The sequence below is a fragment of the Chenopodium album genome, chromosome 22 (assembly GCF_948465745.1).
Source record: "Chenopodium album chromosome 22, dcCheAlbu1.1, whole genome shotgun sequence".
Lineage (NCBI taxonomy): Eukaryota > Viridiplantae > Streptophyta > Magnoliopsida > Caryophyllales > Amaranthaceae > Chenopodium > Chenopodium album.
Genome location: NC_137855.1, coordinates 8512140 through 8537047, shown reverse-complemented (window position 1 = coordinate 8537047; position 24908 = coordinate 8512140). Strand labels below are relative to the sequence as shown.

At 34.1% G+C, this 24908-nt stretch overlaps 3 protein-coding genes across 3 annotated transcripts; all 3 read right to left on the bottom strand.

Annotated features, from left to right (window-relative positions):
- Window positions 1-3242: 3242 nt before the first annotated feature.
- On the bottom strand, window positions 3243-6231 carry LOC145605155 (root phototropism protein 3-like). Its single transcript, XM_081661182.1, has 5 exons — window positions 6159-6231; window positions 5836-6075; window positions 5664-5736; window positions 3835-4965; window positions 3243-3689 (listed from the first exon to the last, which is right to left on the bottom strand). Exons 2-5 carry the CDS (start codon window positions 5985-5987, stop codon window positions 3339-3341), a joined length of 1707 nt encoding a protein of 568 aa, XP_081517308.1. The 5' UTR covers window positions 5988-6075; window positions 6159-6231; the 3' UTR covers window positions 3243-3338.
- A 2965-nt stretch (window positions 6232-9196) lies between these two features.
- LOC145605604 (alpha-crystallin domain-containing protein 22.3-like) lies at window positions 9197-12998 on the bottom strand. The gene is made up of 3 exons (XM_081661676.1): window positions 12862-12998; window positions 11596-11900; window positions 9197-9845 (listed from the first exon to the last, which is right to left on the bottom strand). The coding sequence occupies exons 2-3, from the start codon at window positions 11855-11857 to the stop codon at window positions 9598-9600; spliced, it is 510 nt and encodes a 169-aa protein (XP_081517802.1). The 5' UTR covers window positions 11858-11900; window positions 12862-12998; the 3' UTR covers window positions 9197-9597.
- Window positions 12999-15775: 2777 nt separating this feature from the next.
- On the bottom strand, window positions 15776-20028 carry LOC145606052 (uncharacterized). The gene is made up of 3 exons (XM_081662113.1): window positions 19876-20028; window positions 17883-19039; window positions 15776-16076 (listed from the first exon to the last, which is right to left on the bottom strand). Exon 2 carries the CDS (start codon window positions 18984-18986, stop codon window positions 17886-17888), a length of 1101 nt encoding a protein of 366 aa, XP_081518239.1. The 5' UTR covers window positions 18987-19039; window positions 19876-20028; the 3' UTR covers window positions 15776-16076; window positions 17883-17885.
- Between the last annotated feature and the right edge of the window lie 4880 nt (window positions 20029-24908).

The following is a 24908-nucleotide window of genomic DNA, read 5'->3' as shown; positions in this document are numbered from 1 at the left end:
AAATTGACAAAAAATGATCGAAAATGCCTCGTTTTGCGTGTTCACGCAAATCGAGGTTTTTTAAACACGCAAAACGAGGCATTTCCGATCATTTTTTGTCAATTCTGACCTCAAATTGGACCCACAGGACCAAAGTGCCCTCCAAAACCCCTAAAGAGCATGTGTTTGACACGAAAATCAAAGAATTCAAAAAATTCCGTTAGGTTTTTGACGACAGGTGGTAAAAAACAACATTTAATTTTTTGTTTGGTGGTAAAATAAAATTTTTAGAAGTTTTGGTGGTAAAAAACATTTTTTTTGATTTTTTTTGGTGGTAAAAGTCAAAAAATCCTTAAAATATTTACGTTTATTAACAAATTACGTAAAACTGTATGGGTACATTTATATAAAAGTGTATAAGTTTTTGAAAATAAAATTAGTTAGGATATATTCTCATCGCTTTATATTATTTGCAACGATTCATCGTTTCATATTATTTGCAACTATTCAAATCGTTTCATATTATTTATTTTTTTAATTAAAAGATTTAATTGTGTGTAAATAATGTAATTTTTAAAAAGTAGAGAGGTAATTTAGGGGAGACAAAATTTATCGACGAAAAAATTATTTCTCTTTATATAGTATTATAGATATAAAACAGAGTCAATTATAAGCAAATGAACATGGCATAAATGGGAAATTACATAATACAAACGATTTAGTCAATTCAACAATAATTCAAACTTACATCATCAAATTTCCAATTAATTAAGTTTACACACCAATAAATTAACAATTTCAAATACTAAATTAACAATATAACAACTTCAAAAAGACAAAAACAACGGTTAAAAAAATTATAAAGAAAGACATGAATTTTCTTAAAATGGAAAGTAGATGAGATGAGGAGGGCGAGTTGCGAGTGGGGCAACTCGTAGACGGAGTAATAAAATAAATAATAACCGTGTGGAATTAACAATAAATTCATTCCACTTAAACCATTCAATTCCAATCCTTTAATGATTAAAACATGGTTAATAAACCAATCCAATAAAAATATGTCTATATCCACATTCCATACAAAAATTAATCCAATATAATTCAACATGCTTGCATCCATAATTCTATACAAACATAATCAATTCACCAAAACATGTCTCATAAACATAATCACATGAATTAATTAAATGTATAACCAAACAATTTCCATCAAAGAGTTCCCTAAATATGAAACTAAGTTCATTCTTTTGGTACCTAAACATGATTCTACTTATAACGAAGTAGACATGTACGTACCTCGTATAAACAATCCTTTATGCCACTTTTAATTGCTTAAAAGTCTCCTAAGAAATAATCACTTCCTATAAAACAACCAACAAAAATAAATTAATACTTAACCTAATTTCCAGCAATATAAATTAGATTAAAAGTTCTTAAAACTTCCTTAAAACATGTTTTTAGGCTTACTTAATCAATAGAAATACAATAGGAACAAAAGCCCTAAATTAATTTATCATAAGAACCCTAAAATCCCAATTTCGATAAATTTAAACCCTAGGTTTTATAACTCATAAAATCTGAAAATTTATAAATAATTAAAATCTGAAATTATAAGTTTAAGCTATCAAAAACATAGTTTTGATACTAAAAATATTATCTTTATACTACAAAATCAAAACCCAGAACAATTTAATAACATTAAGCAAAATAAGATAAAAGAGGAAGGAGAAAAGGGGTGGCTGCCGGCAGGGTGGCAGCGGCGCCAAGACCAGGTGGTCGGCGCTCCGGCGACCGGCAGCAGCAGCTGGCTGCTGACGGTGAACAGTAGCAGCAGGAGCAGTGACGTGAGAAGTCTCACGTATGGAGGAATAAGGTAAAAAAAAAAGAAAGGAAAAAAAAAGAGAAAATAAAAGAAAGGAATAAAAAAAAAATTAAAGGAAAAGGAAAATACAAACCTTTTTGTGTGGGAAAATTTTGGGATGTATGAAATATATATATATATAAGAGAGAGAATGATGTAGGGTAACTAGTAAGATTGGACCTCATAAAATTAATGGGTCAATTAAGAGTGAGTTTGACTTTCTTTGTTTGGACCTGAATTATAGAATGAAGTTACATATAATAATTGTATCTAAATAATTTTCGACCTAAATTAAAAATTTGAAACTTTTGAAATTAAATTACCATCACTAAAGATCAACTAACCCTACCATCCTTGAATCACGTTATTTAGAATTGAATGTGCGCAAGGCAATTGTAATAAAAATTGACGAAGATGACTTTGTTGTAATGGTGGCCTATAATCACCAATTATCGTTGGCTCGACCTGGAGATAAAACATGGACAAAGGTTATAACAAGCAGGGGCGAAAAAGCCATAACTCGTAGTAGTCATGTTCTTGATGTGTTGTACTCGAAGGGATTAGTGTTGATCATGGACATTCATGGATTCTCCACTTGTTGTGATGTTAGCACTATTCGTAACTATAGTCCTTCTCAACCTGTTTATGCCAATAAGCCTTGTAATTCCATTCCTTTCCCTTTTTTAACCGACGTTAATTTGGGTATTCGTCAAGACTGCTGCTATATGGTTGAGTTAGCCGGTGATTGTTTAATAGTAGTACGAGTACGATATAGATTTGGAAATTGGCAACCCAATTTTGGTCCAGCTCATGACGAACTTGAAGCAACACCCTATTACACTCGTGATTTTAAGGTCTATAAGTTGAGTGGTTTGGGAGACATCGTGCCTAGGACTAGATTTGTAGATGCTCTACTTTTTTATCATTATAGAGACGTGAAGATTTGGTCCGATGTTAAAGGTTTAGGTGATTATATGGTATTAGTTGGTAATAACACTGCCATGAGTGTTCATAAATCAAAGCTCCCTAATTGTCAGCATAATGCTATTTACTTAACCGATGATGGTGGAAAGGACATGAGTATGTTTGACATGGCGTCCAGAGAGATCAAACGGTTTCACTGAGGCAACGATACCTTGTCTAGGGTTTTTGCTCCTACATGGTTTATGCCCAAATTTTAAGCTATATGCCTTTGCTGTAATTCTTTTTGGTTTTGAAGACATATATGTTGTAAATCCTGTAATTCGTTTCTATAGAATATATACATATTCAATTTAGTAATATAGTAGTATTGTAAACTCATTGTTTTCGTTGATCCTGTCTTAAATTTATCACTTAAGTTCGGATCAAATTTACTAATTTACAAATAATTTTTTTTACCAATGCATTATCACACACACACTTATTAGACTAAACGTTTAAAGTTGAATTATTTTGTTATATTGGTGCTTAAAGACAGATCAGAGTACATGAACAGGAATTTAACCTTATTTTCAAGTTACAATTTCCTGGCGAGTTTTTTTATATTTACTCTACATAGCTGCACCTTATTCAGCTCATTCTTCAAGCTTTCAACCTGTTGTTTCATAATCTTCATCTGTTTTTGAACCTTGAAGCATTCGCTTTGCTTGCTTATAATCATCTGTGCACTTGTTCTTCTATACATTGACCCTTCGTTTACCATTGACTTCACCATGTTCACTTGCTGAAGAAGCATAAATTGCGCGTTCATATTCAATGGCAGCCTATCATTCTTCATCGCATGCTCACGTGCTTCTTGTAATAGCTTTTGGTACTCCATGGCTCTGCATACCCCTTCCCTCTCCTTCTCGGACAAGTTTGGGTGTGCCTGCATTTTAAACATAATCGACTCAAACCAACTTACACATTGCAAATAGGATGCAGTACACCATACTTAACCATAAAGCGAAATACTAGTAAAAATAATTGACCTTTAAATCAAACTTAGTAAAAAGATCTTATTGAGAGCATACCTTGAGGTATCTATCTATAGCTCTGTAGAGATTGTCGTCAGAGTATCGAACATTCTTTGGCAACAATTCTGCAAGCATTCGAAAATCATCAACAGGAAGAGTGTTGTCCCTTGCTATAAGTGCCAGAAAGCCATCCACTAGCCTCGCAACTACAAAGATCTTCGACGCAGAATTTCTAGAAGCAAGAGAAACATAAGCATCCACTATCCTTGCTACAATGTTAACATCATACAAAGTCTCACTTTCTCCATAATTTTTAACCAAGAGGTCTACTGGTTGACAGTTCTCCAAGGTTGAGGCGATCCTTTTCTCCAGATTAGACAATAAACTGGCATCGATTTTGATCATCAAACCAAGCTTCAAAAGATGAAGCAAGAAATTGCTAGGTAATGAGTTTTCCTCAACAGGTATTATCCGAATTAAACTCTCAACAATCACCCTTCTTACTTGATGGTTTATGCTTTTGTGGCTTGGTATCCGAACCCCAAATGAGATTCGCGATAGCCATTTACCAGTCCAGTAGGCTATGCAGGACCCCAAAACCTCGGGTTTAACTCCTTTCTTCCTAATGAAAGTCATTACTTCAATGAAATGATCAATTCTAAGCAATGAAACATCTTCAAACCACCAATTCTCTGCTATTTTTTTCTCATATGAAAAATCAGTGTGATTTTCCACCCAAAAATTGAAGCATTGTGATTCATCATTGCCAAGAGAGATTGCGGTTGGATTTGTACAAACTTTCCAAGCAATCGCCTCAGAGCACCTTCTCTGGATCTGCAAATCTCTGGCATATGAAGAAATTGTTTCACAGGTTTTCAGAACTTGGAATGTGTCTTTCCAGGAAGAAAATATTATGAAGCTTAAGAAAGTTTCAGTCCTGGAAATGAGGTTACCAATCTCTAGATCATCAACCATTTCCAAGAAATTTGCAGCACAGTATAATGGTGCAGCATTATTAGCTGTTAGCTCTACCTTCCAACCATAACAGAACTTCACTATCAGCTCGAATACCTCTGCTCCACCCGGAAGGTTATTCAGTTCGAGATGTAAGTTGTTAATCCTCATGCCAGCATTTTTCTTCTCAAACACAATTCTATTCAGATAGGCACTTCTTGAGATCATAGGAAGCTATATATGAACAAGAACAAAGAAGTAACATGTTAGCCAAGGACGGCAAAGAGCAAGAAGCATGGGATGTAGGCATACTTCTCAAGAATTTAGCAGGATGAGACAATAGCTTAGATAACTAGATAAAACTGTAAAAGGATTGAGCTATAAAACTCCATACGAAAACACATCCGTATCACAACCCATAAGACCTAAACAATTCTCTAGGCTTCCCCAAATTCATCCTCCAAAAGTTCCCAAATAACTTAATAACACCCTCAAGAATCATGATATGCAAAATAGATATCCCCTGATTAAACATAAGATGTCTGGTTCTGTTTCTGTTCACTCATATCTAAGTTTATTAGATGGACCTTAGCATTTTCACAAAATCCTGAATCTTCAAAGACTACACACAACATTGTAACCTTATTATAAAAACATTCTGCAGAACATTTTTATAACTACATCCATGAAATTAACAATGAACCCAAAATCCTTAGAAAACTTCTAATTGTTTCACATTAAAAATCTGTACTTGATAAACACGATGTATAGCATGTATATATATATATATATATATATATATGACAGCTATGTTATATACAGTCAGTAAGGAATAGAATAAATGAAATATGACTTCATGAGAATAAATTGTGAAAGAATTTTAATTTAAAGGCAGGATTTAGAAAATAGAGAAGAGAGGGAAACTTGTATACAATATGCAGGTGGAACTTCCTCTTCTTTCCAATTTGTACAACCAGATCGCTAGGTACTTTTGTCCGAACAAGCCTGCAGCCAGAAGGTGCTCAGCACAACGAGATAACCAAAAAATTAACAATAGGCAGATATGGAGAACTGAAAGGGGAGAGTTAGGAGGCAAAATTATACCAGTTAGAGTCTTTTCTTTCTATAGCTTCTGCAACCATATTAACTGTAGATGGAACAATCATACAGCGGTTATGCTTATCTGCAGATATAGAACTTCGCCTCCCTAGCATAGCGGCTTTCTCTTGCACAACTGGAAGAGATTTCTTCTTCATTGCAAATTTGTAACTTGCAAGCTATGGTCCAAACTCCAAAATCTTTCTGTGCAGTGACTTGAGGAGAAATAACTTGTAGTCTTGAACACTGTATATATATGTGAATTAATGGCCAAGAATTCTGCACAGAGCAGAACAGACTGAGATATGTGTAATAAATTATTTACTTACTGCAGTTGGGGACCAAGAGAATGTCATTTGGGCTAGCATTATTGTGTTTTCGCATTAAACATCTCCCAAAATGTGATATTAACATCTGCATGACTTTTTAGTAGAATTGATCCAAATGCAAGATATGTGGCTAGATTTATATGAGTATTATCTTTAATCTTATACCATATGCTTGTGGTTGTGGTTCGGTGTAATGAATACACTGAAAGAAATGGAAAACGATTTAGACAATATAATTGACAAAGCATAAATGAATGGACGGTGTATTGAGAATATAGATGATACTGTGTACAGTTTTGGGATCAAATCATCTATGGCAAGGTTGATGATAAGAACAGATAACCAGCAGCTATAATGGCACAACTACTACTAAATTGACATAAGCGAAGAACGACTAGTCAACTTTTAATGCTTTGCACCCAAGATCCCCCTATAAGAAATAGGGGATTTGCTATGAAAAGTGTGTCAGCTTCATGGTAATTTTAAGTTCAAGAAACAACTGAAATTTAAATAGTAGAAAATTTGAGAAATAGCATAGTGATTGAGTACGAACCACAAGTACTTTGAATATATGCATCTCTTGTTAACATAATAAGCAATTAGTCCCAAGACTCCCAACTGCAATATTGCATTGCTGTAGGAGTTAGCCCAGTGAGGCATATGAGATTAGTATAGACTAGGACGAAAATGAGATCAAGCTAGCATGTAATTTGACACTTTGACATGCCTGCAGGCCTTGCAGTTGAAAACATTCAAGTTGAATTGCGTTCATTACTTATGAATCCTTAGAGTTATCCTAGCTCTAAGTAAGAGTGCTTACTACTATAAACGATGTAGCTTCCTTTGACTCTTTGAGGGACTCAATAATCGTAATTGAATAATGTCGAACATTTAAGCCTATTTTTATTTTTATTAGACAAAAGCATAATAACAAACCATTAAAAAACATCGTGACAATATGTCCATAGAAAATGTGAGAAATTAGAGTTCGAACAAAACAAAACAATATTTGTCTATTTCGTTCAAAAAAAAAAAAAAAAAAAAAAAAAAAAAAAAAAAAAAAACAACATTTGTCTATGATTCTAGAACACGGAAATAGTGGCCTTTTTTTTTCATTCGTTGTACCCTAAATAAAAAAAAAAAAAAAAAAAAAAAGTTATAACTTTTTTTTTTACATTTGTTATATATATATACACTTCCGCTCCAAGAAAAAAAAAAAAAAAAGTTATATTTCACATTATTTGTAATAGTTAACAATTTTCGTACCCTAAATAAGAAGACGATTTTGGACTAGAGTTATTTTTATGTGACTAGATAAACTTTTTAAAAGAAATGTTATAAAATTTAATTTTTTCAATTTGATCAAATTTCCCAATCTAAATATTATGGGCGTGTTCGGCAAAATATAGCTGTGAAGGTAGTTGTAGCTGTGGAGGTAGCTGTTAGCTGTATAGGTAGGTGTTAGCTGTCAACAAGCTGTTAGCTGTGAAGATAAATAATTTAGATATGAGTGTTCGGTAATGTAGCGGTTGACTAGCTGTTACAAATAAAAATCAATATTTTATTTTTAAAATTATAGATTAAACTTTCAACAGCTACCTCAAAAGCTACCTCTAATTTCAAAAGCTAATTTTTCTAACTTTTCACAAAAGCTACCTCCACCACTAAAAGCTAGCGCCGAACACGCCTTGTATAGTCCCCCCAAATAACATAAATTCATGTTAAGTGTCTGTTTTGAATTCAGACGGAGCCTTTTATCCTCAGTTCCTTCTTTCTCATTTGAAACGGTTACTTTTCCCTTTTAATCTCTTTCAAAATTCTCTCAATTTTCTCCACACAGAAATCAAAACATTGATGTCCCCTGTAAAAACCAAACACAGAGATGCAACAAATCGCTCAACCCATCTCCTTAATCTTCATTAAACCCTCAATTTCTCCATTAATTTCACAAACCCACAAATTCAAATCCAAAACCCACTTCCAAAACCCCATAATTTCTGCAAAATGGGGCAAAAAACGATCTGGGTCTCAAAGATCTCACAAACTCATCATCAATTCAATCGCTTACATTGCTTCCACCTTCAAGATTCTACCTGAACCATTGGATTCCATACTCAGAGAATTCTCTGTTTTGGGTGGTGGAAATGGCGGGAAAATCGGGTTCAAGACCGGCTTCGGCGGAAGCGGTGGAGGAGGAGGAGGAAGAAATCGAAAGAGGGATAAATTAGGGTTTTGGTTGCTATTATTAATTTCATCAAGTTTGGCATTATGGGTTGTTTTGGAGAGAGGAAATGATAGTGAATTGGTTTTCTGGGTTTTCATGGTTTTCGTTTCTGCATTTGCTGTTTATTGCTTGGTGAAAGGATGGAGGAAAGAGATTAAAAATTGGGTGTTGGGATTTTCTTGTGGAGCTGCATTAATGGGTTTCGGATTAAGAAATAATGAAAATTTTGTGAGATTGGTTGATGAATTTAAGGTTAATTCTTTGAATTTTTCTATCATAAAAAAGAAGAGAAGAAAAGGTAGAAAGATGGGTATGAAGTATGAAGAACAAAAGAGAATATGTACTGTAATTTTCTGTTTTTTACAGTTTACCCTGTTTTTTTTTTTACTACTTATTGTTGTTTAGGCTAGGGTTGCGATTTTTGCTTTAACGCATACCCGAATAGTTGTAATTGAAACCTGTTAATGAGAAGAAATGATTTTATAGCAAAGTTTTTGATTGCCTGCCATATTGTTCCTTCTTGTAAAGTTAAGTAGTTCAATGTTACCAACATTCACAACTATCACAAGTATATAGCACTAGCAAAAGAATGTGCTGGCTGGTAAACAAAGATTTATAGTGAGTGCGAAAATTGTAGACTTTTGATGTAAAACTGAAAAGAGGATACCTTGAGTGCTAAAAGAAGCTGTTCTGAGAGGAATAATTCTTTTTCTGCCAGCAGAAATTGATAATCACCATAAAAATCTACCACCTGCAATATAGAGTTTTGGATTCGAAGAAGATAGAGTGACATTGTCTATAATTGGAAAAACTCTGAAAATTATAAAACCAAGCCCAATTTTTTGATAATTCTAAGTTTTCACTTGAACTGTTACAACATTCTAGTACAAAAGCTACAACAAAATGAAGGTCTGCTTGAGAACTGCAAGTAAACTTGCAACGCATAATGGACTGTGTCTCCTGCTTGCCAGTAGTACCAGTAGCAAAAACCCAAAACAATGTTGCTTGTACATTGCAAATTTCGATAGAATGGATCAATCAAACCTCCTTTTGTTAAGCTGTCAATCGGGATGGGCCCATCTGTTGCTCTAAGAAGACTCCAATGCAAACTTCTGGTATAATAATTTAAATAAATCAATAGGCAGTCATGCCTATCTGTTTGTTCTATGATATGGTTTGACAACTAAAGAATGTACATAGAATTCTACAAACACATCAAGCTGATGGTTTCTTCTTTTTCACTATGCCCTCAAAAACACCATCAATTCCATAATGGCCAGAGAGATATGGCGAAACAACAGGTCCTGGCAGATTAAATGAGATGGTAAAGTGACCCGGTGGGCACAGGTTCTGAGATTGCATCTCAAATTTCAAGGAACTCTTGTAGACAGTCTTCTCTCCAGTTGTAGTAACACCCTTGATAGTTATATGCCCAGTAGGATCCACATCACATGAGAAATCTTCTGTAATCAAGACAAGTAGACAACTAATCAGAATCCGGCATTTTCTAAAAATAGCAAGGGTGATAAATAAGCAGGTCAAGGGCATCAAGGTCACCATGAATAGGATTTCTGTGTTTAGCACACTGACCAAGTCCAATATAACTCAGAATTGAGGTAAAGTGAACTGTGGAGGACAAATTTCTTCATCTTAGTCTCTCAAATGCATTTACAAGAAGGTCACTGATGTACTGAAAATCAAGACTCATAAATGAGAAATTTTGGCAATTAAATGTGGGTGATTTTTCTTTTCAAACAAAATAATATTGTTTAAATAACCATTTCATGAGTCCAAGCAGTGTGATGAACATGTTCTAGGCCTTCTAGCCAAGCTGGTTTATCACTTTATATAGTAAGTCCAAGTCAAAGAATCAATATGTTAAAGATATGTACACAAAAGCAAAAGCATTCTACTCCCAGCCAAAATAATACATCAAATGGGTGTATAGATTATTCTTCACAAGACAAAACATGGAAATTAATAAGCTGAAGTTAAGAATCAATATCATGAAATTTCGTAAAAATACATATAAATCTATTTCCTAGGCACTTCAATATGTATATAATATATAGAATAAGTTACCATTTGGTTGGAAGCAAATAATTACATTTCAAGAAAATTTCAATTTTCAAATTCAATTTTCAATTTCGTGAGAACTGCTTAAAATTGTTTGGTTAATTAAAAGGAAATCAATCGACTATTAAGGGAGGTAGGTCAGCCACTTATCTTGTGGGAACTGAGAAATTCGCATATTCCATAAGTGCTTCTTACATAATTACATATAACATACCATGTACAACTTCTGGCTTTTCCCACATCAACCAAATAACTGCTACAACGACAACTACTGCTCAAAAGATCCTGATGGATTTGTTACCCATTCATCTTGAGAATAGGAACTGAAGGCTAATATCAAGTTAATCAATTTTCAAGAGAGGTGATATAGTGGAATGCACTAATGCAAAGCAAAAATAATTCTCATATGGGATATGTAAGATGATGCACTTTGACCAAAATGGCATATTTGCAAGAGCTCAGATCTTGATTTTCATTTTTTTAATCTGCCAAAGTCCCAATCCAGAAACTATTCTGTTTGTTACCAGTTCTGTGTTTTTTTTTTTTTTTGTGTGTGTGTGTGTGTGTGTGTGGGTTGGGGGGGGGGGGGGTTTATTGTGTAAATCTACCTGCCTTAATGCTGTCAATGTCTGAAAATTGACAGGGTTAACTTTGAACATATAGATGAATGAACCTAGATATAAAAAAAGAAAATTTCCAAAGTACTTCATTATACTAACAGGGGAGATAAATATCTAAGATTAACATCAAAATAGCCACATTTTATCAATGCATACCCAACATCAAAACTAAAACATTATTCCAGTATGTGCAAGGAGCCAGAAAATAAGATAATGATGAATGTAAAACTCATGTCTAAATTTGCAAAATTGTGTTTAGAAAGTTCAGAAGACAAAAAATAAAATAAAATTAAAAAATAAATAAAAAAAACCAAACAAATTCTGTTCAGAATCTCAAAAGATGATCAAAATAAACACATTGTTCCAGTACATGCAAGGAGCCAGAATATAAGATATTCATAATAATGAATCTTTGAACTTTGTCTAAATTTGAGAGAATCTCCAAAAAGACAAATAAGATTAACAAATAGAAAGTGAAGTAAATTTTGCAAACTTGAGAAAGGCAGCATAATTTTACCTTTTGCAACACCTGGAAGGGACACTCGAAAGAGGTAAGAATCTTCACTTTCACTAATATCCAACTTCCCAAGAACCGGCCCAATTGTTCCAAGTGCTGCACTGCCACCCAAACCAATTCCGCCCTTCGTAGCAGATAAGATAGGACCCCATTCCTCCTTAGTAAGTTCAGAAGGCAAATATACCAAAGCTGGTTTGGCCTTATCAACAGGATCTAATGAGATATCACTACCTTGTGGTGGAATGGGATCAATGTAGGGCATGCTGTTAAGAGGAGTTACGTTCAGAGCTGGCTGCAGAGGAGCCCTATAACGAACAAAAAATAAGCTAATTATACAGTATATTAACATAGAATAAAAACTAAAGGGACATGGGTGAGTTTAAACAGATAAATAACCCCCACAGCAATGAAAATACATGATGCCTGATTCAGAGAGTATTGTATGCAATTAGTCATATACAAGTGACCACCATTATATGTTATGGCCTTTCCACATCAATCATGAAATTCAACATAAGAAATTTTACAGGAAATTTAGTAAATAACCACATCCCTCAAAACACACTATTTAGAACTAACCACCTCTTTTATACGAAAATATGAAATAACACCCCTTAAATTAAAAAGAGTTGGCGATCACTACCCCTTCTCATATTCCAGCCAATTTTCCGACTTGGCCTGTTTTCACGATATTTTTTGTACCACTGAACATCATTATCATATCATTGCTCATCACCACTGTCCCACCATATTTCTTCCTTATTTTTTTCCTTCTCTTGTTGTGTTCAGATACATCTTAGAAACCCACCATCAAACCTCCACCTTATTCGAAGCTCCATCACTCATCCACCACCACCAACCGCAGCAACCCTTGCAATACCTACCTTCCCTCACGCCAGCGAATCCAACCTGCAACACCGTCACCCAACTCTCCCAATTCCACCAAACCGCACACAACAACAAACCAGAACACTGCACCACATCTTCACCGCCGCTACACCCTCAAACCTAAGCTCCACCACCAATATATCGGTACCCAGTCAAGGTGGCTTGCTCATTTTGGGCTTTAATCGGGCTTTGTGGGTCAAGTTCAAGAAATCCCCAAATTAATTTTCAAGAACCCTAATTACCAACAGGTCAAATTGAATGTTTCATACAACAATTAAAGCAAAAAATTAGCAATTCAACACATAATTAGCAATAATTAACCTATTAATCGAATTGCCTTTCATTGTATAGCATCAAACGAAGTTGTTTTTCAATTACCTTAATTTTTCGCTTCAACCTGTTCTGAATTACACTTTTAAATGAATTATTGACAGGATTTAAAGAATTTGGAGAATTCTGGGTGAATTTAGAGTTATGTTGAGGAGCATAGCAGCTCAAATTTCAATATGAAGAGGAAAAAATTGAGTACAAGGGTTTAAAAAACAAAAACTTAGCCGTTACGTGGGGCCCATGTCGGAAAATTGGCCTGAATCTAAGAAGGGGTGGTGATCGTTAACTCTTTTAAACTAAAACTAGTTATTGGCCCGGGCGATGCCCCGGATCATATAAAATTTATTACTTTAATCAAAATATATATTTTTTGGCTTGTTTGTCACTAAGAGTTTAAGTGGTTTATAATTATTTGTTTTGAAAAAAGGTGATAGTTTAAATAATTTTTTTGTTTGAATGAGCTGATTTGACTATAAAAACAATTTTTTTGCATTAATAAATATAGGGTAAATGATAAATCAATTGTTAAAAAAATTGATAAATCAAATCTATAAATTTGATGTCAATATATACACCATGCATAAAAAAATATTACTCAATAATCACAATTGTAATTTTTTTTTTTTAAAAAATAATCACAATTGTAATATGTATATATAAATCAACTCGTTTATTCTATAATTACAATTTTATTAACTAATGCACAAAAAATGGAATAATTTTTAATTTCTTACAATTTTTATTATTGTGCAATTATTTAGGAGTTACATTCAAAGGGAAATTTAAATAAGGTGTTATGCACATGAAGAGTTTTCAATTAAAGTAAACATTAATACTATCAATGCATGGAGTTTTACAATTATTTATGGGCTAATATGATGTGGCGCCAAATGGCAAAATCGGTGACATATGGCGAAATAGCATGTTTTGCCATGGGTTTTAATATATATATTGACATTTATGGGCTGATATGATGTGGCGCCAAATGGCAAAATCGGTGAAACATGGCAAAATAGCATGTTTTGCCATGGGTTTTAATATATATATTGATTGATTTTATAATTTCATAGGAAAGGGTGGTTAGTTTCTAAATAGTGTGTTTTAAGGTTAGTTATTTACAAAGTTTCCTATTTTAAATCTTCATTACTTCTTACAACTTTAGCATCATATATAGAGAGAGAGATTGTGTCGCATTGAAAATTAATATCACATGCAAAAAAAAAAATATTTTTGTACAACCTATTAGAATTAAGTACTTATGTCTTCCTCTCTGTATTAGATGTTGTAAGGCAACACAGCTTTGTGCCATCATTCTAAAAGACCACTTTTTTTTTTTTTTTTTTTTTTTTTTTGAAGACATTCTAAAAGACCACTAAGTTCTTATAACTTAATAACATTTAAAATTCATAATATGTTCCTATAATGCAATTTAAAATCTGTACTATTCATATAATTAAAGGCCAAGACATGCCTTTCAATTGATCCTATGTCTGTTAGTATTAGCTCGCCTTTCAATTGCCATTTTCTTTTCACTTGTTTCATCAGCCCCATGTATCCTAAACTTCCATCAAACATACGAATAATTAGAGTATGCTTCCAGGGTTTACGCGTAGCACGTTTCTCTTCCTTAGTTAGGAGAATAACAGGGGCACCTCTCACTATCTTCTATACCTTCAGGCATTTCATCATCATCAGAGACTTCATCATCATCGATATCAATATGATTCTCCATATTCGCAGCAGCCTCTAATTGGGTATCACGCATTAGATCCCCGAAGAATTTGAAATTTGTACCAATTTTAGGGGGAGGTACAGGGTTTTGTTGGTTTCCAGAGCGTGGTTCGATTCTGGGCCTAAATGGCTTTTCGAACCACCACCATTTTCAATCTCCATAGCAGAATTACCTTGAATTGCTTCAGAATTCTCTTCTCTATTAAAGAAGAGATAAGTAATTTTCCTTTTGGGTTTTTTGTTCGATCGATGCAATTGATCGACCACTTCAGGGGGTTTGGATGGGAATGGTTATCGCTCATTTTTCAGAGAATTTCAGAGAGTTTATTTATTGTTTTTTCAATCAATTTTTAATTAGGTGAATTATTTACAATCACTTCATACAATGATATTACTACAACACAACAATTATTAATATTTGTTATACTTGTATTATAATTTTACATTAATAACAAATCAAATGGCCAGTTATCAATTCACGTTATCAATAATTGTCATATTTATACTCATTCATAATTCCTATACAAAAATAATCAATTTATACTCGTATATGAATTATGAATGAGTAAAAAACACGTGTGAATGGTGATTGGTTTTTTGGCTGGGGAGCTTCATGCTCGGGCAACTTCTTCTGTGTTTGCTTCATGTGCGGTAAGCCTTGGACAATGTATGATTTTCTGTGTTTATATTTAATAACGGTATTGTTGTCTCTATAAACATTCCTTCCAAGTGTTCGAAGGACCTTCGTAGCTACGCCCGTCCTGATGTCCTCCAACTTCATCAGCGAAACAAAAAGGTAATAGGTATTAAAATATGTAACCTAAAAATGCATAGCAATTTTAAAGGTGCTATTTCTTTTATTAACCGTAAAATATAAGTTTTTTTTTATCAAGGATATTTATTTGACAATTGAAAAATAATATATATATATATATACTTTTGACAAATAAATTAAACTTAAGCAAATAATTTAAACTTATGCGAAATTTAAGTTATTGCATATTGAATAAAGAATTTCGGTGTGTTTAGTGTACAGCCAACCACACCGTGTAACCACTTAAAAAATCAAAATAACCCCTATAACACTAACCAAGTAACCCCTATAACACTAACTAACTAACCCAACCCTAACATTGATCGATTAACCCTATAACACTGATGAAGTAACCTCGATAGCATGGTATGACCAATCTCATACTTTATGAAAGAGTTTTGGTAATGTTCAATAATATTTGCAAAAATAACTAATGCATTTATTATAATAAAACAATGACCCGGGTTAAAAACAGTTCATTACCCATAAGTCATAACAACTAAGTTTTTCATTGTTATATAATTTACATAAACTGATAAACCAAGCACGACTAATAGAGATAACAGTCATCCTTCATCACAAAAGACTAAAAGGCAAAACATCCAGACTTTGAAATTGGATGATATACAAGCAATAGATAGGAGCAACTAATCTTCCTCAGGACCAGCAACATACTCTTCCTCGAGGCCAGCACCAGCACCACGCTAGCCTACCCGACCTGTGACAAGTAAAAAATCACTAAGTGAGAGACTTGGATCATAAATTGCCTTAATTTCATGTCTATGCAAACAGACCAAAAAAGAATACAGGAAGTAAAAAATTGCCTTAATTTCATGTCTATGCAAACAGACCAAAAAAGAATACAGGAAGTATATGATATTATTTGACAATAGGCCTCGTAGCTGCCATTGGCTTCGGTAAATGGTAATAGGTAAAAAAGCTGCCCAGTTATCTCAAGAAGCCTTATTTACAATTCAACCATATATCCTAATCCCTAAACAAGTTTCTTCTTGGAGTAGCAGAAGCATCCAACATATAGCACAAGTACATAGCTTTGAAAAGTGATGGAAAAAACACAATTATCCTATCTGTCAAGCATCAGAAGATACATGGCAACGACTCCGAATAATTACTACTTGGCACCCAGAAAACAGAATGAATAGAGGACACCTACGATAGTGGTAGGAAAGTGTTCGTGGGTTTGTTGCATATGTGATTTAGAGGATGTAACTGGCAGAAATTATGAAGTTAAATCGCTTTTGCCTTAAATAATGACCTTAAACCTTAAGATAGAAAGAAGGGAGCACTACTTTTACGACTATCCCTTAGCTTGGACATAAAGTATTATATTCAGTGCCCAAATTACAAAAGTTACTTGACAGCTATAAACTAATTTTAGCAATTTAAATCTAAGTATATTCAAACAGGTAGGTAATGTTGACAGAAGAAAACATGGCACTTGCTTTCCTTGTTTAGAAAAGGAAAAGTTGTAGGCTAAACACACTTGATTCTGACTACTTTATGTGTATGCCCTTGTTTATTTCAACTTAAGCTCTAATCTTCCTCCCTCGTTTATTTCTGTTTCTTCTTATAATTGTCATTACCGTTTTCTGTGTCCTAGTTGCTGTGGGAAGAACCGCATTAACACATGCGAACAAACACTACAAATAAGTCCTAAATAATTGTTAATTCGCATTTAGCCCTTTTCTAATTGAACAACGCAACATAAAACAACCACAGGTTCTAGACTATGAAGCACACTGAGTGTAAGATTTGAACATAGTACTACAGGACTATAGTAGCACAGCTGAAAACAACCAAACAACATCATGACCTTCACAATCAAATATGAAAATTCTACACCTTCATAGGTCTACCAAATAACAAAATGAAACAAGACTCGAAAACTAATCACCCGTGCAAAATTTTGGGACTAAAAAACTATCAATGCCTCCTTCAACTAAATTAATGAATAACTGTAGCTTCTTAAATAGAATCCAAATCAGAATAGGCAATACATTACTTTGATGGTAAGTAACAGAATAATCTCTATTATATAAGTTTAGGGGTGAGGTATGGTGTCCACTTGAAAATAACACACTACCTTACTCATTCTTCATCATTGTTAGTCAAGTGGGGGCAATTTTATCAAATGTGTAATAAAAATCTTTCATAATGACACTTGATTTATGAAATTAATTGTATCCTAACTAAAAATACTACCTCCGTTTAATATTAGTTGCAACGATTTGACATATAGTGTGAGTGCTAAATGTCAAGTCGTTGCAACTAATATTAAACGGAGGTAGTAAATAATCACAATTTATAAAATGGCAAAAACAATTAATATTTATTTAAAAGAATTTTAAAATTATGTGCGAACTTATTAAATTTTCTGTAAAGCTAATGTAGTTGACGTATCATTAACATTCTATAAACATCAAGCCTGATTTTAATATTTAAAAATTCTCTATAGTATCGCACAAAAAGCTAGCAACATGTCACCAGATGGAGATGGGAGTACCTGCTAAATAGAGAGGAAACGCAGCACACCTTCAGCCTTTGGAAGGTCATATGAGTAGGAGTCGCAGGCCTTGATGATTACAGTTTCACCAGTGACTAGCACTTCGAACTTGAAAAAGACAATGTCAAGAGTAGATACAGCAGGCGTAGGATATATGGGTGTCCAACCAGCAAAGCACAAGATATTGTTGCCTAAATGAAGCATTGCATCGAAGTGTATCCTTTCAACATTCATATCAAGATTATTGTCCTTGTCCTTAAAGCACGAATCCCACCGGACTTTCAACCATTTTTTCTTGGCTATATGAAAAGCACAAAGAAGAGATGGGAATTTATGGCAGTGAAAATATATCACGCCATTAACAACAACGGCAGAGTCAGCCCAAACTTGGAAATCAGGGGCGAGACATTTCCACTTCCCAGTACCAATACCATCAACATCATCAGGAGTGAAAGCATACAGGGACGGCAGTGAGAGGGGACCACCATAAAGGCGCATAAGAATGCGTTTGTTTGAAGGGTCAGGAAGTACAGGAACAGACACACTACAACCGGCAAGGGTTGGAGGGATAGGGATAGGGCTGATTAGCTTATTACAGGCAGCAGGGTCAAGAACCTCGGGCGCAAGGTGATCAGATCCAAAGTTGTAAATCTTGCCGAGAAAGCTAACATAGTTGGAACTAATGGGATCCTCAATAAAGACAGGAGCCGGGCACCACACTGCAGCCTCATCAGACATGTCAAGACTAGAACCACCAAAGTAGTGTGTACGATTGGATAAGGGAGATGCAAGTTGTAGTTGTTGGAAGTCAGGTGATCGTGCTATAGGAGGAGTCACACCTCCTACCATGTAGAGGAGTTTATCGTTCAACGACATCATGGCATGTGTAAACTCAACCATGATCAGTGAAGGAAAGCAACAATGAGTTAACTTATTCTGCTTCAGATCCACAGAGTGAAAATCTACAAGTCCAAAGTAAAGCCTATTAGTTCCATCTTCTAGTCTATCATCCGCCTTTTCAGAGTTCAGTGCCAGCATTAATATCCTTTTCTCCTCTCCTTGGCCTCTTCGGGAACCGCTGCTCTGCTCTTTTTCTATCCCCATATCCCTATACGCCAAGCAGCCGGTAGGATAATCAAACAAATTGGAAACTTACCCTACAGAGAAAAAAATTGATAAACTTAATAAATTAGCCAAAAGTTTACATAAAATTTACTCATAATACTTTTATTTGTAATATCAAATACTACGCTACTTAAACTTTGTATATCACAAATTCAGTATATGGGCATATGGTAGCAGTGCAGCACCACTTTGCCAATTTGTTTCATTTTATAAGCCTAAAATTATGTATCAATTGTTACCTACACTCATGTATGAACACACCAGAATCCTTGCCTTGTTACTATTAAGTACTCATGAGGCTCCAAATTAGCTAGCAGTGATTGTAATTAAATATAAAACTATGCATTGTTTTGTTGGAGAGTACAAAATTATACGAAATTACAATTCAGTTGGTCAGGCAATTTAGTTTGTATTCATAAAAACTGAAGATTTTGGCTTTCATTACCTAAGCAACACAGTTTTTGTAATTCAAGTATAAACCTCAGTCTTCTCTTTCTGTAATTCACTTTTGATTAACTAAATTAATTCATTCTGCTCACCTACCTCCCCCCCCCCCCCCCCCCCCCCATCAACCTCCTACATGATTTATACTTTTATTAATTTTTTCATTAGCAAGTTAACCTGCAGATTTCTTACAAAGCGGGTACGATTTCAGTTTTCTCCCCATGATTTTCTTTGCAATTTCAGTTTTACTTTAAATTATGGCTCTTAAAATTGATGCAATTATTTGGGGATGAAACAAAGGAAATATCGAAAATGGGAAAGAGAGATTCATACAACACGGAAAAATAACAGCAGAAGTCCATAACAATACATCATACGCATAAGATGATTCAAATACTTAAAAAAAAATAGATCGAAAACTCACCAGAAACAAAAAAACAGAGAGCTTCAATGGAGAAGCAGCGAGGAGAAGCAAAGAACTCGCTGGAGAATTTATTTTTTAGGGTTTACAATTTAGGGGAATTGTGAGGGAAATTTGGGGGATTTTTTTTTCTTAGGGTTTATATATTAAGTGGACCCTTCAAAAAAAAAATAAAAAAAAAAAGTGGAGAAAATTATAAGAAGAGGAGGCCCCGGTTTATAAGTCTGAGAAACAAACGATGTTAATGAGTTCCTTTGTGGCCTTGTGGGGCCTCCTTTGCAATATAATACCCCCTTTTTATATTTTTAAAAAAAGAAAATAAATAAATAAAACTTTTACGGGGCGTTTAGAATGTAACAATGGGAGTTAAAGGATTAAAATGTGGGAATAGGATTGAAAATTGATTGTTGGAAATATATAAAAATATGATAATATTTTGTTTAGATAGTGGGATGGGAATAGATAGGAAATAGATAACAAAAATACAAAACTACCTTTACTAATCTTTCTCCTCCATTCTTTTCATTAATGGCAAAATTATCATTTTCCACTTATTTCCATTCCCACTCATTTATTACCTACCCTCCTTAGGTAATAAATTGGTGGGAAATCACCCCATTTATTCACAATCACATTCCCTTCTTTATTTTCAATCCCATTTAACAAACAAGAGATTTTTTTAAATTTGGAATTAAAAATCCCATTCTCACCCTCAATTCCCATTTACCAACCACCCCTCTTATATCTAGCAACACGAGCATCTCTGTCTTTCCCTGTCAATCTGTCATCTTGCCGATCATCACGAAGCCATCCCATGTTCCTCTTGGCGTGATCGCGCCCTTCTTCTTCCTCCTTTCTTACCCTTATTGTTCCTCCTTCCTCAAAAACCACCCCAACGAAAAGACACCCTAGTAGCAAATGGGTGTAAATTAGGGTCATATCAACCCCTTAGGAAAAGCATTTTCTTCGCGTCGGCATTTGAGACCGCCACATGTAGTGATGGTCGTGGTGTGCAGCTTACTTACATGGAGGAAGAAAAGGTGGGTTGGCTGGTCATGGTGGAATGAAGAAGGGAAGAAGAAAGGGATAAAAATACAAAAATGGCCCTAATTAAATAAGTGAAATGACATAAGTAACCCCTGATATACAAAAGTGTATTTCAAACTTATAAACTTGGAATTTCCCTTATAAAAAAAGAATTAGATTGTTAGTGTAGTCGTCTCTCTATGTGAGATAGGGTTAAGCAAACCAGGTTTCCACTCAAATTTTATGTAATCCCCCGTATTTTTAAATATTTTATAAATGAAAATTTATTTTATTTATAATATTTATTTATTTTTCATAATTTAATTTCAAAAGTTTCAAATTATTAATCTGGGTCGAAAATTATTTGAACAAATTATTTTATGCACCTTTATTCTACAATTTATGTCCAATCACACAAGCCTAACCCATTTGTTTACATAATAGACCCATTATTTTTATGAGGCCCAATCTTTCTTTTTACCCTACAATAATTCTCTCCTATAAATACCCCATGAATCTCCAAAAATTTCCCACACAAAAAGGTTAGTCTTATTTTCATCCTCTTTTGTTTCATTATTTTGCTTAATGTTAATTGTTTTGGGTTTTGATTTTAGTATAAAGATTATATTTTTAGTATCAAATTATATTTTAATGGTATAAAGATTATAAGTTTCAGATTATATTTATGTTATAAATTTCATATTTTATGAATTATAAACCTAGGGTTTCAATTTATTGAAAATCATGATTTTAGGGTTTTTATGAACAATTGATTTAGGGCTTTTATAGTAATGATGTTTTGAAATTTTGGTGATTATAACTACTGATTAGTTTAACTTAATTCCAGATTATTTTGAACACATAGATTCGTGTTTTAATTTTTAGATTTCCGTTCGTTAAAATTAATCCTGTTTTACTCCCGATCAGGTTCTAAACTCATCCGATTTTGACAAAAAAGTAGTGTTTTCCATGTGGAAACAACGTTTTAAGAAATACTCATACCTTTAGTAATGAGCACCACCCTCTCGTGGCCAAATTCAGCCTCTAAATATGATTTTCGGGCAGCTTTTAGTTTTTAACGAAGTTTTTTTTAAATTTTATCCTTGAGTTTAAAGGGTAAAAGATAATTTAATTTTTCTATGGATAACTTAAGTATAAAGATGTATTTTGATGAAGTTTTGAAGTGGTTTTCGATTAGTTTAAAATGCTGGAATTTTATTTAAAGTAGTATAATTGTGATTTTAATAAAAGGGTGTGATTACCTTTTAAAAGGGAGATTTTTAGGGGTTTTTATATAATTTTTAGATTTTTATTAGACTTTGAACTTGCTGTAATTTCATGTATAAGAGTGTATTTTAAGGTTTTTATGAAGAAAAATTTAAAGAACTATATATAAGCCTTTAATTTTAACAAAAAAGAAGGTTTTAAAGTGTTGTTTGATTTGGATTTTGAAGGTTTTAAAGTAAGTTAGTATTGCTGTAAATTTGATTGATTGGGTATTGATTGAGATGTTATTATTTGGCTTAGGAGAGGAGTTTATTGAAGGTGATTTCTAGTTAGTAAAGTGGCATACCAATTCGTTTGCTCAAGGTACGTACAAGTTACGAAACCTTTCTTTTAGGTGCATGTTTAAGGACGACGGATCGAGAACTTAGTATCATGTATAGGGATGACTGAGTTAAATTGTTTGGTTATACATTGCGAATTTCGTATGACGTGCACTATTTTATATTGCAAGTATTATTTGTACTCTAATTATGCAAGGTTCGCTTAGAGACAAAGGTATATGATTGGTGTAATGATTAATTTATTACTCATTCATGATTATGCAAGCAGGATGAGTAAAGGAAGAATTTAAGTCTTCTAAGACGAGGTTGAGGTTTTGGGGTGCCTTATGCACTTAAGGTGTTTATACACCGAGGTAGTAAAGGAATAAATAATAAATGTTGCTTGCCACTAATAAATCAAGAATTGAAATTGAAAAGTCGTTTTACTTGATTGAATTGATATTGGATTGATTGAATTGTTATGCATATGAGTCATCACCAAGTCTAAACCTGTAAATCACGTAAAGTGCAAGATGAATGAGCAATAAAACTCTGGATTGGTGCACTTCTGGAGTAATGACAATCAGGGGTTGGGGTACATGGGGTATTAGCCGTGTACTTTTCTCGAGGCCGTCTGATCTACGAGTCTCTTATTTCAAATATTTTTCAAAACTAGGAGTTAGGTGAGATCTCATACTAACTACGGTCACGGAGTCGCGCCCGTGGTCGTTGGATGTTTATTGATGTTTCCGAAAGGAGGCATGGGGTTTTTCTTTTATTGATGTTCCAAATGGAGCATGGGTTGGACAACCTTGTCTATTGCGTAATCCAATGAATAAAAATAATGATTTATCTAATATTAATTAATGGAGTCTTAGTAATATAAATAGTTGAGTCGTGTGTTGAGTCTATAATTTAATGATGCATGATGATTGATTATTAGTAGCATGTTATGGATTTCTTAATTTATTTTGGAGCTTGTATGTACTCAGTTTTGCTGATTGCGTGCTTTGTGTGTCTTTCTTTGGTCATGGCCTTCGCCTTTCAATGACCCTGTGACGATCCAATTTTTACACTTGTAATATTGGGGAGCAGAATTACCACAGGTTCTTACACATGCAACATTCATCAGGGTTGTGGGATCTTGAGTAGAGAGTTGGTTGTTTGCATTTTATTTCTTTTGCAAGTTTGAATTTATTTTAATTCAATTTTATTCGACACTATTTCTTTTGGGTTTGAATTTATTTGAACACAGAATTTAATCACTTACTACTTTTATTGGGTTTTGAATAAGGGCCTTAATGGTTCCAAGTTGTATGACTTAATTTGGTTTCATTCGTTGGTTTTGAAACTTATTTATAACTGATTTAGTTTTTCCGCTGATATTTTCTGATAAAGCCTTAACGTTTGAACACGTGGCGGTAGCACGCCAGTGAAGGAGTTATGTCTTCGTCGTGTGCAATTACTAGATATATAATTGGATCAAATTATGGAGATAATTAAGTCCGGACATTTGGGTCGTCGTTTTGCCATAGCTAGAGGTACTTACGATCTTTGGACTAGTAAAATAGGCCAAAGCCCAATTGGACGGATCCTATAAGGTCACACAAAGGGGCTAGATCGAGCATTAGAGGACGAGGCCCATCATGGGCCTCATCACTCTAGGTGGCCGGCCATATGGGGCTTTGAGAGGCTATTGGGCTTCGTGCCCTAGTCTAATTATAATGAGATTATAAATAGACTAGGTGCCTAGGTTTGCATGAAGGAATTAACTGATCATTTTAGATCAAACCCTAATTAGCAAACACGAAACCAACCCCCTCTCATACTCCTTCTCTCACGTCACTCTCCTCCTCCCGGCGCCGGTGGTGTCTCGTGGTGGTGGTGGTTCGTGCGGTGGTCGGTTGTCCGAAAAGGTGGTGATCGCGGTTTTCCTCAATCACTCGACCAATCTAGTATTGGTGGACGGCTCGTTCGAATCTCGTGGACTAAGTAGAGGAGCAACACTTGGGGCTCTATTCTCTCCCTGATTTGCCTGTCGAATAGCTTCGTGGAATTCACGCTTCAAAGGTATGATTATGTGTCTTGTGTGTTATGCATGCGATTCTTGGGATTAGGTACTTTATTGAATATGATTCATATATGTTATATCCGCTGCGTAGTACCTATAGAACCCTACAGTGGTATCAGTTAGCCTCTTGCATTAACGCGCTAGATCATAATAATACGATTATTTGATGTCCACGTTAATTTTATAATCAATTAAGAGGGAGAAATTAATTTAATTATGGTTCGATTATTATTTTAATGTGATTAAACTTTTGGAATCGGTTAAATATGATTTAATTATGCTCAAATAGCCATAAAGAGACCAAATTATGCCCTAGTATTTCGAAAATTTCGAAAACCTTAACCCTAAATTTCGAAAATTTCAAGCCCTAAAATATGATTTTGTGCTTGATT